Source organism: Idiotropiscis lumnitzeri, chromosome 9, assembly GCF_059441095.1.
Source record: "Idiotropiscis lumnitzeri isolate Australia: NSW breed Sydney's pygmy pipehorse chromosome 9, RoL_Ilum_1.0, whole genome shotgun sequence".
In the NCBI taxonomy this organism is placed as follows: Eukaryota; Metazoa; Chordata; class Actinopteri; order Syngnathiformes; family Syngnathidae; genus Idiotropiscis; species Idiotropiscis lumnitzeri.
Window position 1 is genome coordinate 6679606 of NC_142399.1, and position 18774 is coordinate 6698379.

An 18774-nucleotide genomic window follows, 5' to 3' on the forward strand; every position below is an offset into this window, starting at 1 on the left:
TGCCTTTTAACGCGGCAACAACTTTGCTAATTAAAACAGAACAGACCCAAAAAAAAATCGCCATTTATTTAGCGTATTTTCTGAACTATAGAGCGCCCCTACTGGTGAAAGAAAAATCCACAGAAATGCCACACCGTTGTATTAGCCGCAAGGTTCAAAATCGAGAAAAAAAGGAGCAGTTTATAGTCTGGAAAATGCGGTAGTTAGATTGAGTTAGATTGATGGTCCGATTAGTCAGTCAGACTATTGTTTATTTAAAAATGTTCTTCCCTCTTGCTTCCAGGTTTCCTCCATCGAGTCAAAGTTGGACTCCCTTCTGGACGTGTATCGCCAAGTTCTGCAGCGAGGTCCATCTGCTTTAGGCCTGTCCTCGCTGCCGCTCTTCGAGCTGGACCAGCACCGCGACTCTGACTACCCAACCTCCATCCTGGACCGAGACTTGCCCTCTCCGCAGGGAAGCGACGGCAACGCCCACCCTAGGGGACTGAGGCTCATCCTGGCCCCGGCCGACAGTGACGAGGGCCCCCCGGATTCTGCGCCTCCCTCCTACCCGCCGTCCACCGCCTCGCTGTCCCCGTCGCCCCTGCTGCCGCCCGACAGCCCCTATCCCACGCTGGTCACCCCCAATGGCACCAGGCGAGCGCACTTTCCCGACCTGCCTCAGCCACCTCCTTCCACAGGGGGCTTCACCCTCCAATTGCCTCCTGTCATGCACCCCTCCCACCTGCGTTGCCCCATGTCGGATACCCTGGTGGCGCATAGCGGTGGCCCGGGCCCCTCCGTCATGGTGGGACCTGGTGAGGAAACCGGCTTTGTGCAGCTACGGGAGAAGACAAGCTCCAAATCTGATGCCACTTGGAGGCGACACGTGAGCTTGGAGGTTGACCCCATGCTCATGTTGTCACCGGGCGTCATCCAGTCAGCGCCTGACTGGGGGGGTGCCCTCGGGAAGTCCCTGTCCATGCACAATCTCAATCGTCACTTGGGCGACGACTGGAGCGGGAGCGGACTCTTCATTAGCGAGCGCAAACTGGGGACCGCTAGCGACCGTTCTGACTCTGACAGGCGACCAGCTGCGGAGCAAGATGTGCTCGCTTCAGACTTCCTCAGTCAGTCGCCGCATATCCAGTTGGCCTGACCACTCACACACACACCTACACACCCACGCGCGCTCACACCCACACACACACACACACACACGCCCACACAGCCACTGAATGCCACTCTTATGGAAGTCACTTTGAAAGCCTCTCTACAGGAAATAAGTTGTTGTTATTGCATCTGAATGTACAATTTATTGTTATATTTTGTTTCTTCTCATCAACTTTGTTTCATGCAGGCCAAACAAATACTTAAATACACTCATAGCAAAACCTTTGGGATAGTGGGATTTCAGTTGAAATTTCTGGACGATCCTTAAACACACTACAATGAACAAACCCCCAAAGTAGTGAGTACAGGTGAATAGGGAATACCTGCGATGTTGTAATTTTCTATAGTGTGCATTAAAAAATGTGTGTGTGTATATATATATATATATATATATATATATTATTTTTTTAAATAGAAAAGAGTAAGGGTATGTATGAAAGTGGCCAAATGTATTTCTGACAAATGTAGAAAAATTGACAGTGATCTGGAAAACAATTTACATCTGGCAAAATAATTGTTCAAAGTTCATGAGGAATTTTTAAAATTATTTAAAATTAAAAACAGATAAGACAGAAATGTGAGTCAGCAAATGATGAATGAATATGTCTATTGTTACTACATGTCAACAAGAAATAATGTAATTAATAAACCAACAAAATTGAGGAGGTTGATTTGATTAGAATATTCAAGATTAAAATCTGGTGTTAAAAGGGGGGATAGTTGAAAAGCTTGGAGAATTTACATGGAGCTTGTTTAAGGTTAACAGCAGATGTAAAATGGAGATTTTTTTTTCACTGAAAAAACAGTAAGTGGAAATTAACATTTGAATCAAAATTGCCTTATTTATGTCACACAAATGCAGTAAAAATATTCAAGTAGTTTGAAAAAAAAATCTAAAAATGGAGGGTTGAAGGGTCATGAGTCTAATTAAAACAAGTCGAAAAGCAATTCTAAAAAAAATCTGCCTGTCATGATGTGGGCAACATGGTATTACTTGTACTTTGAAGGTGTGCAACTGAACTTGGACTCGTCTAAATTACTGTAAAATCATGAATAAAAAAAAAAGCATCATAAACATTTGTTTAAAAATCTGTGATAACGTGGGGGCACAAATTATGAAATCCATCAAAAATCCACATTCTGCGATGTAGTTGTATTATATGTGCAGTAACCGTATGTTGTCATTAACTCAAAATCCTGCTACCAGTTAATGAGGCTCACTAGCTGCTCCGGGTTGCAACTTGTCTTGATTTTTTTTTTTTTCCAAATTATGATAATTAGCTATCAACGCCGCATGTCCTCGATGCCTAGCTGTAAATCGTGTCAAAATGTTTGAAATAATAAAGTCATCATAATAAAGATACAATATGCTCAAGAAAGCATAGCGGAAAAGTCACATTTCAAGTAGCACTTTTTAATGCATCAACACTGATTTGTGTTATATAATCTGAGTGTGTGCCCAATTTTAATTACAGGTATTTTTTTTTGTGGCAAAAATTTTGATTCTTGTCAAAATTGCCCTCATATTTCCCACGTGAAAAACCTTCTTCTATTGCTTTGGTCATCTCAAATTGCCAATTGACTGGTTCACACATCACAGTAATCTTAAATGTATTTAATTTATCATGGATTACCATTAATCTGCCTATTATATTCTCTTGTTTGCCTTTTGACAAGACTAGTATTTCAGGCCAGTATATTTCAATATGTTGTTTCTGGTATGATGCAATACAAAAAGAAAAGTGGAGTCTGTGCCGCATGAAAATGTAACGCACTACACTAGTTGAACGTGTCTTAATGTTGGAGAATATTGATTGAAGACTTAATAACAAACAAAGAAATAATTGCTGTTAATTGCTTAACAGTACTTTTTTTGTGTAATTTTCCAATGAATGTCAGTTTATTTGCATAACAGTCTGCTAATTCGGGGAACATATGTCAATCTAGTTCTTTTGACTCACATAGCTGTCACCACTGATTTTTGCATTGTATTTTAAATAATGCATTTTCTCCATACTGCTTGAACGGTAATTTATTGTTTACTATTACACAACGGGCCTTAAAATGCTTGACAATGTTAACACTATGTTTACTTTGAAATTAATTTATTACAAGTGCACATTAATTCTCTGGATGAGAAAAAGCCTAACTGATTTTATTATTCTTTAATAAAAAAAATGAAGTGAATGTTTCTACAGTGGTTGTCTTTCATTAAAAAAAAAAGGGGGGGGTGCTTATAGCCATTGCCAAATTGCAAATATGTACATTACACTAATTGTGACGGCATAATTCCCAAAATTGAGACAGGCACTGACACATTTTCTGAAGTAGCCAGATATTGAAAAGATTGACTTGGTTGTTTGGCACTTGATGGTTGGGCAGACACTCCAAAGACCCAAATATTTGTATCCAAACATTACGAATAGCATTTTCCAGAATATGTCTCCTTTAATTAATAATGTCAAAGCAAAAGTCACCTAGGACGATGTTGCCTTTGCGGATGTTGGTTAAATTTAATGCCGTCAACACTTAATTGTTCAAATTGGTCAGTTTTATAAACTCCAGGTAGCAACACTGTGGGGGGGGGGGGGGGGGGTGACTGGTTGATTTGATTCAATTTTGTCACAAACCAAAGCCACCGACGCTGTGTTGCCTTTGTTGATAACGGTAGAGTTGCATGAAATGTATCAATGATTTGCATCGACATTTCGTTCTCTCAAAACGTTTACATTTGGGGATGGGGTGGTGCTTAAGATAAAATTATCTATTTGATTATTATTAGAGTAAGTACTTGATTTAATGATACGTGTGGGTCCATGGTGACATTCCGAAGGGTCATTGAAGGCGTCATCTTGATTGACAGCTCATTGGTTTGAGCGCTATTTGAAAATGTCTGACTGGGAAGAGGACGCAAACGAGTCCGTGCCAAAACCGGCAGCGACCAAATGGACACCCAGTGGAAATGTGTCTTTCGGTGTGCGAAAGAGTAAGAAATTCGTATCTTTTAAGGAGAATGCAGACGATAATTATGGCCGCGGTGGTAGAAGTCGCGAAAATGATGGCCGCCCTCTACCCCGGAGCAACGGACGAGGACCGGATGGAAGACGCCAATTCGGGTCTGAAAAGTCTAATTCACCCTTCACTATCTCCGTGGAAAATGGCCTCGTTGGGAGGATCATTGGTATGTTTTTGTTTCGTATCTAAAATTAACCAAATGGTCGTAAAATATGGAGTGACTACGTTTTTTATAATTTCAAAAAGTAGCGAAGTTAGTTTATTTTAGCTACTAAGCTAAACCTACCGCACACATTGTTTAATCAGTAGTATATCTCGTGAGGATAATATATTAAAAAATGTTTTTGGCACACGTGTGTCCTATAATATTGATGTTTTTTTTGTTTGTTTTCTTTTCTTTTTTTTCCCTCAACCCCCACACCACCCACAACCCCCCCCCCCCCCACACACACACCAATTAATAAATGACATTGAAATGATAATTGCCCCATGATAGTGGTGGAATTACGCAGTGGATTAAAATAATATGGTAAATCCCCATTAAAGGCCCAGGTACCAAATGCAAGGCCCGCCACTGGCCACCAAATAGCGGTCACCCTTAGACCACTTTTAAACTCAACTGGATGTATATTGCACTTTAAGACAGCCACCGCTGTATGCAAAGTGCTGCAAAAGTAAATCATACAACAATAAACAAGAAAATAAATTAATTATGAAGACAGTAAAAAAAAAAAAAACAGTAAATAAGTAAATTATGACAAGTCCAACTAAACAGCTTTATTTCTGTTTCAAGGCCGCGGAGGAACTAAAAAACGTGAATTGGAGGAGAATAGCGGTGCGAAAATCAAGGCAAGTTGAAAGGTCATGCCTGTGGTGTTTATTGTGTGACAGTCGACTAAGTTATATACGTATACAATAAAGCGCATTGTTTTATAGCTTTAAGGAGTAACAGGAGTTACTGTTATCATCATATGTTTGCCTGCACTGTTGGCTGGGAGTATAATAGCAGGAGTGGCGATACCGGTTTTGGAGTAATTACTCAAATTTATTTTAGATTTAGGCTATGTGAATTTTATTTTATACCTTTTATCACAGAATTCAATGAAGGTATTCGTTTTACAAGCATTTTCACAATCAGGGGCGCGACATCTCGCCCCAGTTCAGCATCATGCTCGAGAGGCATGATGAGGAGCCAGTCATGCACCACCCTAGCACAGGAAGGAAGCCTTCCACTGCATGTTTTTGTTTTTCTTTATTTTAAGGCTAGATCGCCCAGCCATAGTTAAAAATATATTTAAATGCAATGTGGGCATCTGTCCTTGTTTAACTGCTGTCACTCTGCATCGTAGATCAACGACGGCGAGAATGAGGCGGAGGTGCTCATCTTCGGACCTCCTTCCAGCCAGCAGAAGGCCAAAGAGCTGATAGAAGAGCTGCTGGCTAACAAGAACCCTGGATTATACAGCGGTGAGTTGAGGGGACTCCACTTGTCTTAAATGAAAGCTATTTATTGGAATTGATGTCCCAGGAGGATCTGGAAGAAGAGGAGCTGGAGGAGGTGGCTCGGTGTGGTCCAACACACAGTTAGAGGCTTCAGAGGTGGCCCCGACCCGTGTGTCCATAGATTGGAGTAACATCCGGGAGAACATGCACAAGTATGAAGAGATGAAGTGGAAAGGTGAGTAATCGGTCCACTGTTGCACCACTTTACGCACGCACACACGCTCGAACACACACCCCCACAGACACATAATATACAATTGGGTCCTAATTCACCTCAACTTCAAGATGCAGGTTCATAGTCATCCCTATTACTAAAAAAAATAAGATCACAAGTTGTGCAAGTATTTGGATGCAATTGACATTATGTAAGAGTACTTGATGTTTAGATGAAGCATTAGTTGCAACTCTTTAATCTTTCTTTCGATTTGATTAAAGTTGTGGATGTTTCTTTTCATAGATTCAATGTCATTTAAAAGAAAAGTACATTAACCGTTCAATTTGAGCTGATTTTAATAAATGTATTCTTTTTAAATAAATTATAGTCAAAACTGTTGCATGCAAGATAATTTATTTTTTAAAAAATTGGGGTTTGTTTTGCCCAAAAATAGCACTTTAGTTTGAGCCAACAATATACATTTTAGTTTTTTTGACATAGACATATAAATGGAAAAAAATATTGAACGGTTTTATTAAACCTGAAAATGTTTTTTTTATAAGGGTTGACAATTGTTTTAACTGCAATATTTTTAAATAAGTAAAAAAAATAAAAATAATAAACTTTAAAATACAGCACATCAAATATAGAGCAAATGCAAAACAGTTAATCCCTTAATTTGAAATGACATTTTTCTTGTCTAAAATAAAGTTTCAGATGGCAAACTGGGTGCTGGGTTAGTTGGGTTTTTTTTTTCCACTCACTCTGACAATCCTGCAGACCGGCCGCCCATGAAGAAGAATTTCTACACCGAGGCTGAAAGCGTGTCCCTCCTCACCGCTGAAGAAGTCATTGATTGGAGGTGAATGTTAAAGCAAATTTGTATATCTAATTTGTATATTTATTTAGTTTTTGTTAATGCATAGTAGCTGAATATTTTTGTCACATTTTCCCTACAGGAAGGAGAACAACAACGTCTTTGTGGATGACATGGTGGACGGTGGAAAGAAACGGCCCATCCCTAATCCCTGCCGCAGCTTTTTGGAGGCTTTTGAGCTTTACCCGGAAATCATGGACAACATCCATCGGGTCGGCTTTGTTAAACCGACCCCCATCCAGGTATTTTCTGGTGTCCATCTATGGTCTGTAGTCTTATGCACTTTTGCATAAAACTCAAATACATTAGATTAGACCCATAGTATAGTCCTTTGTTACAACTGCAAATGTGCTATATAATTAGTTGTATTATATTTAACTCTTTTTGTAAAATTATAATTACCCGTTTGTGTGTGAAAACAGCGTAAAGTAGAGCAACAGACATTTTAATTTACTTTATTTTAACTTTTGATTTTTTTCAGGGGGGGTGTTGTGGGGATGATTTGTAAGGCACATTTGAAGGTGTTGAAAAAAGCTTGCGAACTGATATCGGAAAAACCATGGAAAGGCTATAGGAATGCCATCTCTAACTATTTCCTTTCTTTTGTTCTGGTGTATTTCTTGTATATGCTGTTTTCACCAGTCGCAGGCATGGCCCGTGCTGCTGAGCGGGGAGGACCTGATCGCCATTGCTCAGACAGGAACGGGCAAAACTTTAGCTTACCTGCTGCCTGGATTCATCCACATGGACGGACAGCCAATGTGAGGACATTATTTTGGTAGTACTTTGTAAGACGCATGAATGTGTTTTTTGACACCGTATTTGTTTGTAGATCTCGATCAGAGTGCGAAGGTCCTGGCATGTTGGTGCTGACTCCGACCAGAGAGCTGGCCTTGCAGATTGAAGAGGAGTGCAGCAAGTATCGCTACAAAGGTTACAAAAGGTTAGCACGCTGGCATACAATACAGTGAACCCTTGTGCCATATAACTAGCTGCATTGTCACTTACATTGACGTTGATTTGGCTCACAAGTATCATTTGGTATTTTTTTGAAATTACAAAATAAAAAGGTTCATTTTGACAAAAAACATTTGACATTGTAATTCATTGCATTCCCACCCACAATGTCATTTTTAGCGCCCTTGGTGGCCTGGTATAATTATCATACTGCTGCCTTGAGATATGACCTAAGTTCATTTTATGACCATACTTGCAGCTCAAAACATGAAATCAAATCATCTTTCCTCATTGAAATGAATGGAAATGTCATGAAACTGTTCCTCCTCCCCCAAAACCTTTTTTTTTAATAGCACGCAACGACATTGCACTGATGGTATTATGAAATAAAACCACAGTAATATATTGTTTTTTCTCAGAGGACTCAGGCTTTTGAGTGTTATATTATGTCTGCATGCGTTTTTCCACTGTTAGTGTTCAAACATCTGTTAGCAATGGCAATAGTTCTCTACTGTTGTCAGCCTGGGACCCGCATTATCCTATTGAAGAGTCTGTGCTGATGACATTGATGGTATTCGTTAGCTTGTGTATGGCATTTTACTTTAGACTGTTGGCCAAAAACGTGGTTGTTTTAAATGCAGATGTCATTCTCTTTGTTTAGGGGTAGCACTGTATATGCGGAAAAAGTCTATAAAAAACTAAAATTGCTTAAACCAGGGGTGTCAAACTCATTTTTCTCGCGGGTCACATCGTAGTATTGGTTTCGCTCAGTGGGCCATTATGACAGTGAACCCAAATAAATCATCGTCATATTATTATTACTTATACACAACAAACTGATGGATAACTAGTTTTTAAAATCAGATTTCAGGAAAATCTTGTTTAACTACCATTCAATTCATTTTAAAAGTGTGATCAGTAACAAAGAAAAAATGCGCGCAATATTTTAAAGTTTTTAAAATTGACGACAATTTGCAATTTGGGTATTTTAGCAAGAAACACGAAGTCGTGGATGATTTGCCATCGCGGGCAACATAAAATGATGTGGTGGGCCAGATGTGGCCCCCGGGCCTTGAGTTTGACACCTGTGTCTTAAACGATGACCTGTGATACATTTGAAAAGCTCTATGTAACCACAAACACCAAGCTGAGTTGTGTTCTCTCTCTGTCGTCTCAGCATCTGTATCTATGGCGGTGGAGACAGAAAGGGTCAAATCAACATGGTGAAGAGCGGCGTGGACATTGTCATCGCCACACCGGGACGACTAAACGATCTGCAAATGAACGAGCTCATTAGTCTGCACTCAATAACTTACTTGGTTCGTGTCTGTCTGATTTTGGGTTAAGCCACCATTTTAGGGCTTTTCCTTTATGATCGTTGTATATTGCTGCATATAACAACTTCAAAAAGGTGCTGGATGAAGCCGACCGCATGCTGGACATGGGCTTTGAGCCTCAGATCATGAAGATTCTGCTGGACATCCGCCCTGACAGACAGACTGTTATGACAAGGTATTAAAAAGAAATTGACAAAACATCTAATTTTCTTAAAAATTGCTGCAAAATGAACTCATTCACTCTTATGGCCATTTATATTTGTCAACTTGACCCTTCTCAAAGTACACATTTCAACATGGAATCCCCGCAAAAGGTGAAAAACCACAAAGGTTGACTTGTTTTTTTTGTTAGTATTTTTAAATTTTACATGATTATTATTTTGGGAGTATTTACGCCTCTATTAGGCCGTTAAGACTACTCCGACATGTTTCCCGACCTTCAAGTACTTTTTACTCAACAAATTTAAGCTTAAAAATATTGAATACCAAGCTGCAGGCTGTGAGAGAAACGTGTTTTACTAGCCTAGCAACAGACAATTATATATAATAACTTTTCAGATTTATCCTAAAAACCAAAATTATTGTCGTTAAATACATTTCACGGAGTGTCCAGCAGATGTGCTCTTTTACCCATTCAAATCCCCCAAATATGTTGAATATTTTATGATACACTGCACAATGTAACCCGTTTCAGTGCCACCTGGCCTACAGGCGTGAGACGTTTGGCCAAATCGTACCTCAAGAATCCCATGATGGTCTACGTGGGCTCCTTGGACCTGGCAGTGAGTGATGATAACAATGTCAAGCACAATCGATACATCTCATTGAAATAAGAAAACCTTATCAATTCTAACTAGTTCATTTGAATAGCAATTAACTAGTCACATGTGACAGGCTGTCGATACGGTGCAGCAGACTGTGCTCGTCGTCCATGAAGAAGACAAGAAGTCCTACCTGTTTGGCTTCATCGCGAACTTGCTGCCTGAGGATAAAGTCCTCATTTTTGTCGGCAAGAAGATCATGTAAGTTTGCAGCATAGCGGTTTCAATGCCGGCTCTCAAATTGCTTACGTACAGTATGTAAGAAAACTTGACGCCGTGTCACAAGACTCTCCATAATTTGTCTATGCAAACGCTAAGCTAAAATGATCCCAAATGGAAGCGTAAAGATCATGCCGTCCCTCCACAGATGCGATGACCTGTCCAGTGACATGTGCCTTCACGGTCTGGCCGTGCAAAGTCTCCATGGCGACCGGGAGCAGTATGATCGTGAGGAGGCACTCAAAGACTTTAAAGAAGGTGAACCAAAGGAGAGGACATTTCTTGCCTTAAATGAGGCATCCATTTTATGTGCTGCTTATCGCCTTCGGGTACTTATTGTGAAAAATTGATACATGTAATAAATTAGTATAATGTGATCCTTGTGGGGAGAGGTGGTTAAGATGATTGATGGATGTTTAGCCAAGTGCTATCACAGCCAACGGGGAAGCAGAGCAGTTGTATTTTTACTGGCAGACTAAAAAAACTGTTTGAGACCGGTAAAAACTGACTGTGAACATCTTTGCAACCTATTTCATACCTTGACAAAATCGGGCCATTTAAACAACGCTCAGAGTTTCCTAACAGCCTTCTGAGTGTATTTCGGAAGTTAGCCATGATTAAGGAACGGTCAGAGTTATACAGTTCTTGGCCTTGGTTTTTGTCAAATGCATTTCCCCCCAAAATCTGACTTATACTTTTTGTTTTCTTCTTCTTCGTGCCTTTATTTTTTTTTTTACTAGTCCGGGGCGAGGTATACTCCGAGAAATACGGCAGCTGGTGTAATTGAGTAATCCGGCCCACTCGTTACCAATTTAACAAAAGCCAGCCTCATCATTGATCCAACAATATGTGGTACAGGACATTAAATGTAACTTACGATATATTTGTCTTCTATTATTGGCAAACCTCTAGGTCGCGTTCGTATCCTGGTGGCCACGGACTTGGCCTCTCGCGGCTTGGACGTCCATGACATCACGCATGTTGTAAACTACGACTTCCCTCGAAACATCGAGGAGTATGTTCACCGCGTGGGCCGCACTGGACGAGCGGGGTGAGGCCAGGAAAAATATCTGTTGACTCCCAAAAAAAAACAAAAACGCTTTGTTAAGCAACATTTATATGATCCAGACGCTCTGGAGCTGCTGTTACTCTGGTAACAAGGGAGAACTGGAGGATGGCGCCGGAACTGATTCCAATCCTGGAGCGATCAGGGCAGGTGAGGTCACAGTCACAGTCACACTTAGTTTGGTCAAACAAAGGGGTCACAATGTAAATGGGCCTTGCAGGATGTCCCTGTGGAGTTGCTGCAAATGGCGGAAAGATATGAAAAGCACAAGAGGGAGAAGGAGATGTTCCCAGGTCCCCGGGGTCAAGGCGGAGGACATGACGGACGACGTGGGGGCAGAGATCGCAGCCAAAACTGGGGATTCTAGTCAAGATTCCTTTTTCAGGCGGGACAGTTCATCGAGCACAGGTACAGAGATTCATAAGATGTTTTGAGAACCAATTCTTGAAGGATGAAACATTTAAAAAATATATATATACTTAATAACTGACCAGGTGTAGGGGAAAATGTTAATGCAAAAATTGTAACTTGATGTTGTAAATGCTCGGTGGTCTGGTAAACAAATGTAGCAGGTCAATGTAGCTTGTGGTCACTGAAGCCCACCCTTGACATGCCGTGTATATATTGTAAATCTGGAATATAAAATGTTGCTTTAGCAGAGTAACACCCCATTTGTGGAAAAGCAATAAGTTTCTTACGTTTTGTTTTCTCAACAGTGTGGGACGGAAGATGAAGCCTGACGTTCTAATTTGTCATTGGATGGCCAAGTTTCTACTTTATTTTATCATTTAGCAGCCACAAAATGCATTTGTTCTTTAAAGTCTTCGTCAAAGCTCGCAAGTAATCTGCCTTCTTTGTTTTTTTTTTTCCATTTTATTTTCTCTTCCCCCACTTGTAAACGTTCCTCTTGAGATGTTTACATTGGGCTTTTGTTTTGTCTGTAACTCGAACAGTTAACGTTCTACATTCTGTTGAATAAAGACATTTTATTCACTTGGTATGTACATATAATTAAAAGATGTTTATTAAAGTTGGGATTTTGCCATCAGATTCAGAAGAACAGCAGCTTCCTAATGACTGTTACGGAAAAGCCAACAACGCATCTTCAAAAAAAAAGGAAACCTTCATTCTTCCTTTCACAAGCAAAATGGGGTAAGTGTACTGTTGTGCCGAGTGTGAGCTGTGCTAAACAGGTGCGCCATCAATCCTTCTGAGTTGCACAGAAAACATAAAAAAAAATGACAGAGGACCACAGCCAACATGCTGAGTGGAATCATGTTTAATGTCGCAAAGCGTCTTGTGCCAGCCTACGATAAGGTGCGATAACTTTGTCAATTTTGAAATATATCTCCAGTGCATGTGCAAAGTTAGCAAAGTGCTTAAAGAATCAGAGGAGTACGAGCCCCTCGGAAAGGACACATGATGCAATTTGTTTTAAATGCCACTTAAAGCTTAACCACGACAAAACTTCACGTTCTACCTACTCACTACTCAGAAGCACAAACAATAGTTTTGACTGCTTGCCCTGGGCTCGTATGTAGCGCAGTGTAACGTAAAACGGACGCTAAGAAAGGACAACATTCACCATGTAAAACAGTACCGGTACTCGAGAGCTATAGGTAGGCAATAGATTGGAATACCCCTAATCGAACACTATCACAGAATGGTATTGCCATGAATCAAATGAACAGTGCACACTTAAAAGGATGTGCTATTACATTGTATATCATGGTAATCAAACTACGATAGGACTCTTTTTTTTTTTTTTTTCTTTCCTTCGGATGGTTTTGCGATGCATTGTGATGATTAACCAGTCTTTGGTTATTAAGTTGAAGCAGCCAATCATGGGATGGAGCCGGGTGACCGATTTCCTGCCCTGGGAGACCCTGGGGTCGGCAGTGTTGCACAACATTCATTTGTTCCTCTGGGCCTTCTGGGCAGACTTGGTGACTTTGCCAGTGGTGGAGGCCTTCTTCTCCACACCCTTGATGACGCCCACGGCCACCGTCTGGCGCATGTCACGCACTGCAAAGCGACCTGCCAGGGGAGTTAGTAACGGGAGCGCATTAATCAGGAGAATCTCAAGTCTGTACTTGTGGCCAAGGCGATTTTAAGAAATGGTGTTCTTGGGAGACATTTAAAGGTCAGCTAGAAATTCAAGGCGTTTGGGTTTTTCTGCAGATTTTCAATCCGACATTTCGTCAAGACTTACCCAGCGGCGGATACTCTGAGAAGCTCTCAACACACATGGGCTTGCCCGGAGTCATGTCAACGATGGCCGCGTCTCCGGATTTGAGAGATTTGGGGTTGTCCTCCAGCTTCTTGCCAGAGCGACGGTCAATCTTTTCCTTGAGCTCGGCGAACTTGCAGGCGATGTGAGCCGTGTGACAGTCCAGTACTGGGGCATAGCCGGCACTGATCTGGCCTGGGTGGTTGAGGATGATGACCTGCAGATACGATGGACAGCACAGCATGTGGCCAAACTGAATTTTGGGGATTGAAAAGATCTCACATCCCTCCCACAAATTGAATTCATGGAGTTAGAATGAAACCGTTTTAGAACCAAGTTATGTTTATTATAGGTTTAGTTGAAGAGAAATTAAGAGCCATTTGACTACTCAAATGTCCGGCGTGAATAACAGTACTACTCTTAAAAGCCACCTGAGCAGTGAAGCTGGCAGCCTCCTGCGGCGGATCGGTCTTGCTGTCACCGGCCACATTGCCACGGCGGATGTCCTTCACGGACACGTTTTTGACATTGAAGCCAACATTGTCACCGGGCAGGGCCTCGGAGAGCGCCTCGTGGTGCATCTCCACAGACTTCACCTCAGTGGTTATGTTGACCGGGGCAAATGTCACCACCATGCCCGGCTTTAGGATGCCCGTTTCCACACGGCCTACAGGAACGGTGCCAATACCTAAGCGCAGAGAAGACGTGCGTCAAATATGCAATATGTCCGGAAATGATCGTGCAAGTTCTAAAAGGCTACACTTTTTGGCCTGTCTGCACCAGTGCTCCCCATTCTGTTTGAGCCACGGCACATTACTGTCATTGGGAATCACCCTATACGCCATTTGGAGATAACACAACATAGAAGTCTAGAAATTTTAAACCAGGCGTCTGCTGAGCTTTTAAAACGTTGATCAAGGAATTTGTGGAGTACTTGACATGCCTCCAATCTTGTAAACATCTTGGAGGGGCAGACGGAGAGGTTTGTCTGTTGGACGGGTGGGCGGCTGAATGGCGTCCAGGGCTTCGAGCAGGGTGGTCCCCGATGCGTTACCATCCTTCCTGTTGATCTTCCACCCCTTAAACCAATGCATCTACAAAACCGGAAACTGTCAGTAAACACCAATGGAAGTACGGTACGCAGCAGAACATTGGCAAACTTGTTTTCAACCTACATTGGGGCTGGCATCAAGCATGTTGTCACCATTCCAGCCGGAGATGGGCACGAAAGGCACCGTGTCCGGGTTGTAGCCGATCTTCTTGATGTAGGTGCTGACTTCCTTGACAATTTCCTCGTAGCGCTTCTGGCTGTAGTTTGGCTCTGTGGAATCCATCTTGTTGATGCCCACGATGAGCTGCTTCACGCCCAGCGTGTAGGCTAACAGGGCATGCTCGCGAGTTTGCCCATTCTTGGAGATGCCGGCTTCAAACTCCCCCACGCCAGCAGCCACTATCAGTACAGCGCAGTCAGCCTAAAAGACGGGACGGCGTGTGAAACATCGACGCAAAGCTGGTCAACTCTGTGATTTAGTCCCTACGTTTGCCGACCTGTGAGGTCCCCGTGATCATGTTCTTGATGAAATCCCTGTGGCCTGGAGCGTCTATGATGGTCACATAGTACTTGGTTGTCTCGAACTTCCACAGCGAGATGTCGATGGTGATGCCACGCTCTCTCTCGGCCTTCAACTTATCCAGCACCCAGGCGTACTTGAACGACCCTTTCCCCATCTGGAAGTTGTCAAAGGAAACTGTTTGCTTGCTGTTCATGGGACTGATGGGATCCGTTTGTGTACAGAGGCACAAGCAGACGCATTTGATTTTCAAAAATCATCCTTCAGACTCTTGAATGTTTTTAGTTTAGTCAAAAGTCCAATGGAGCAGTTGGGGACCACTGCTTCATAGGATACACAAATTAAAATTCCGAATGATACAAATTAAGGTCCGATGTGTGTTAACGAATAGTCTGCACAAAGTATACGTAATTACTGCTAATCTGTGCTAAAGTAGCAGCTCTCCAAACGATTTGCTCATAGACAAATTTGGAAAAGGTGGTCAACTTAAGATTTATTTGGTTGATTCATATCACACTTAATGTGCTCGAGAGACCCAACAATTTTACACCATCAATTACATACTTTATTTAAAGGGGAGGTCAACCCCCACATTTTCCTCACAATAATATGTTCTATGCTGCACCACTAGTCTAATTGATATTTTGTTTGTGGTATATGCGGCAGTAAAATCCTCCCGTTTTTGCCCATCTCTGCGTGCGGCCATTTTGCCACTTGCTGTCAATTTGAAAATGACATCTTGGGGCTCAGGTATTGGCCAATCACGGCTCACCTGTTGTCTGACCTGAGCCATGATTGGTTGTTACCTGATTTGCATTTTCAGTTGACAGAAAGTGACAAAATGGCCGCCCCCTTGAAATAGGTAAAAACTGGTGGATTTTGCTGCTTAACTATGAATCAAAATGCCGTGTTTAGACTAGTGAAGGCGTATGGGGGTTGACTTCCCCTTTCAAATCCTTTCAACGGGTTCTGTGGCGCGTCATCTTGCTCATCCTTACCTCGGCAGCCTCCTTTTCAAACTTCTCAATGGTCCGTTTGTCAATGCCACCGCACTTGTAGATGAGGTGGCCCGTGGTGGTGGACTTGCCCGAGTCCACGTGGCCGATCACCACAATGTTGATGTGGACTTTTTCCTTACCCATGATGACCGATGACGCCGGCTCAAGTCAAGAAAGGCTTCTGCGAAACTGGCACGGAGACACGATGAGTTCACGATACTTTTTTATTTTGGATGGATTACTGTCTACGTACCATAATGGCATGGCTAACGTACAAGCTCTTTTTACAGTTTTTTTATGATTTTGTCACTTCACGTTCTGGTCCAGTGCACTGATTCGCTAGATAACAGCCAGTCACAGTAATCACTTAACCCAGTGCTTCTCAATTATTTTGTTGCGCCACCTACTTGCAAGAAGAAAATAATTTGCGCCCCTCACCACCCACTCTCCGCTGCAACTATAAATAATAGCATTTTCGTTGCAAAACAAACCTACACTGTAGAGTAAATACTCGTTGCGCACAATGGGCAAGGAGAGCTCCACTGCCAACTACTGGAGTGGATGTGCAATTACAACTGTAGTATGGCGGGGAAAAAAAGCATGTTCCCCAGGATCGCACGCGCCCCCCCAGGAGGGCCTGCCCCACTATTTGAGAAGCACTGATTTTAACCCGACAACCTGATCCGATTCGACGTGTTGAATCAGCCAAACACCGCCCCTTCCCCCAGACACACCAACAATGGCTCAGATTTCATGACGTTGCTCGCTACACCAAACTAACGGCGTGTACTGACTGCAGACGTCGGCGGATTGGTGTGTTGAGGCCTTTAAATTCGTTTAAAAGTTTGCTGGCACCACCTAGTGGTGGGGGTCTGAACCACACTAGAATCTCATATTTTTGCTCATATTGGAAGACGAAATAAAATTGGGTAAGCGACGTCTCGTTCTCGGAAAAAGTCTAAAGACTTCACTCAATACAGTCTTGCTTTCTGCCTTCTGTCCACCGGTCCGATCCCTCCCAGTGAATTTTTCAATGCTAAGTCGTCCCTGTGCTGACACACCCTGGCAATACTGTTTACCGCCCCCCCCAAAAAAAGAATTCCACCATTTTGTTAGCGATCACTCTCTGCGTGGTACTGCAGTGGACGTTCTTTATTTTTTTAAATCAAACAAGCATTCGACATGCTATAAACATCCTCATCCATCTTGTCCAGTAGCGTCACTGCTGCAGTTGCCGCAGCGCCCCCCCCCCCCCCGTCCCCCAAAATGCACCAACTTAACGTCAGATGGCTCAGGTCATGTGAACGTCGTGTTTTGTCAACACTGCACCCCCCTCTGTACCCCCACCCACAATTAAAATAAATAAAGAAGCTATCCCTCTTTACCCCGTTGTAGCATCACATTCACGGGATACTAGCTGGTGGGGGCTGGGTTCGCCTATTGATGACGTAACGTTCTGCCTACCTTAGAAGGGAGCTCCTGATTCTGTCTACTGCTGTTGATGGTCAAGTGCAGGTCGTCTGGGGGAGCGCGCGCCCGCACACTGGAAGACAGACGATGCTGATCCGCTTGCAGGCGCGCGCACGACACGCAGTCAGGAAGGGGGCGGGTGATTGCGTAATTGCGCGTGCACGCCCCCAGTCGTCCAGATTTTTGTGCCAAGTAATTACTCTATATACGCATATAATTTGATATTTCACTGTTATGCCGTTTTTTTTTAGATTTAGTTGCATTTATGAACAGCAGAGGGCGCACTACACCTTTCCAAAAGGTTCATTTTTGTAGAAATTGCGTCTAAGTATTCAAGATGAATTGAAATGCTGCGGAATTAATTGTGCTGGTTGAATGAAGAATGACAAATTCACAAGATGTCCTGAATGAGCTGAACATAGCTGGAAGGAATTCAATCGATTTCAAATACAAATTTGTCAAAATAAAGTGGAAAAGATGGGCATTTAGACAATATGGAGGAAATCGTTCCCAAAATTTGAATGGCCTTAATCCACTTATTTGGGTTCAGTTTAACATTATCATTTGACTGCAGCATCAAGTTTTAGAAACATCCGGGTAGGCTGCAGTCCACAATCAAAACTACAAATGTAAGAAATAAATGGTTAAATTAATATTTCTGGTCAAACATGAGCAATTTTACTTTGTAGATTTTTTTTCCCCCAATGTGTAGTGCAGGTCTAACTAATTTCGCAGTTGATCTTATTGTGAGATTTAGGAATTGCTTTATCACCTTTTGTTTTGCTTCATCATGACGTAATTTAATGATTAACCAAGTGCATATTCCGCAAAGAAATTAGATTAGTTTAAATGTAATTCGGCGATTCCATCTCCCTCCCCAGAAAAAAAATTATATATAGGCCGTGCACACATTTCTCTCTCTCTCTATCTCTATCAATCTATCTTTTATATATATATATATAATGTGTGTATATATATATATGAATAATAAAGTAATACACGTATGTTGAAATGTTATAAAAGCATTTGAAACATGGATTTTACATGATACACATCATAGAATTACTATTCTCTAGCAATAACTCGGTAAGCATTATTTATCGACTTTCCCCCTACAGTATAATCATGTCGGGTTTTCAAAGCAGCACAAATAAAACAACCTGATAGCACCATTCTGCTGTGATGATTGATTATTTATCACACATGATAATTTAAGACCTCTTCACATACACGTTTACAAAAACAGGGGATTCCAAAAGATTGAAGACTTATTTTTAGCAGGTTTCATGAAACAAAAGATGAAGAATGGGAAACATTTGCCCAATCCTGCTTTACAGTGATACATTTTTTTTCATACATGAAGACATTCATTCTCATTTAAAGAAATATGACACATGATTCCTT

General features: G+C 41.9%; 3 protein-coding genes across 4 annotated transcripts in view; 2 read left to right on the plus strand and 1 right to left on the minus strand.

Annotated features, from left to right (window-relative positions):
* kcnq5a (potassium voltage-gated channel, KQT-like subfamily, member 5a) overlaps positions 1–1188 on the plus strand; it is a 50627-nt gene extending 49439 nt beyond the window's left edge. For both annotated transcript variants that reach the window (XM_088304941.1, XM_088304943.1), the window contains one exon: positions 284–1188. In XM_088304941.1, coding sequence (XP_088161067.1) covers positions 284–1138 — 855 coding nt within the window. In that variant the 3' untranslated portion in view covers positions 1139–1188. The remainder of the gene's footprint in view (positions 1–283) is intronic.
* A 2608-nt stretch (positions 1189–3796) lies between these two features.
* Positions 3797–12094, plus strand: ddx43 (DEAD (Asp-Glu-Ala-Asp) box polypeptide 43). Its single transcript, XM_088305244.1, has 17 exons — positions 3797–4333; positions 4961–5016; positions 5517–5634; positions 5696–5845; positions 6605–6686; positions 6784–6943; positions 7344–7462; positions 7534–7644; positions 8836–8977; positions 9070–9170; positions 9690–9777; positions 9890–10017; positions 10184–10293; positions 10948–11086; positions 11164–11251; positions 11322–11509; positions 11818–12094. The coding sequence occupies exons 1-16, from the start codon at positions 4042–4044 to the stop codon at positions 11466–11468; spliced, it is 2031 nt and encodes a 676-aa protein (XP_088161370.1). The 5' UTR covers positions 3797–4041; the 3' UTR covers positions 11469–11509; positions 11818–12094.
* Positions 12095–12362: 268 nt separating this feature from the next.
* Positions 12363–17509, minus strand: LOC148330021 (elongation factor 1-alpha 1). The gene is made up of 8 exons (XM_088305245.1): positions 17366–17509; positions 15901–16091; positions 14880–15059; positions 14507–14803; positions 14275–14425; positions 13763–14019; positions 13314–13548; positions 12363–13138 (listed from the first exon to the last, which is right to left on the minus strand). Exons 2-8 carry the CDS (start codon positions 16042–16044, stop codon positions 13014–13016), a joined length of 1389 nt encoding a protein of 462 aa, XP_088161371.1. The 5' UTR covers positions 16045–16091; positions 17366–17509; the 3' UTR covers positions 12363–13013.
* Between the last annotated feature and the right edge of the window lie 1265 nt (positions 17510–18774).

Bases quoted from the DNA above. Each gene is read 5' to 3' on its own strand.
- ddx43 (XM_088305244.1), top strand. From the start codon at position 4,042: ATGTCTGACTGGGAAGAGGACGCAAACGAGTCCGTGCCAAAACCGGCA. The intron at 5,635-5,695 runs GTGAGTTGAGGG...TTGATGTCCCAG, and splicing joins GAACCCTGGATTATACAGCG to GAGGATCTGGAAGAAGAGGA. The intron at 9,778-9,889 runs GTGAGTGATGAT...CACATGTGACAG, and splicing joins TGGGCTCCTTGGACCTGGCA to GCTGTCGATACGGTGCAGCA.
- LOC148330021 (XM_088305245.1), bottom strand. From the start codon at position 16,044: ATGGGTAAGGAAAAAGTCCACATCAACATTGTGGTGATCGGCCACGTG. The intron at 15,060-15,900 runs GTAAGGATGAGC...GACAACTTCCAG, and splicing joins TTGAAAAGGAGGCTGCCGAG to ATGGGGAAAGGGTCGTTCAA. The intron at 14,426-14,506 runs GTAGGTTGAAAA...CCGGTTTTGTAG, and splicing joins TGCTTGATGCCAGCCCCAAT to ATGCATTGGTTTAAGGGGTG.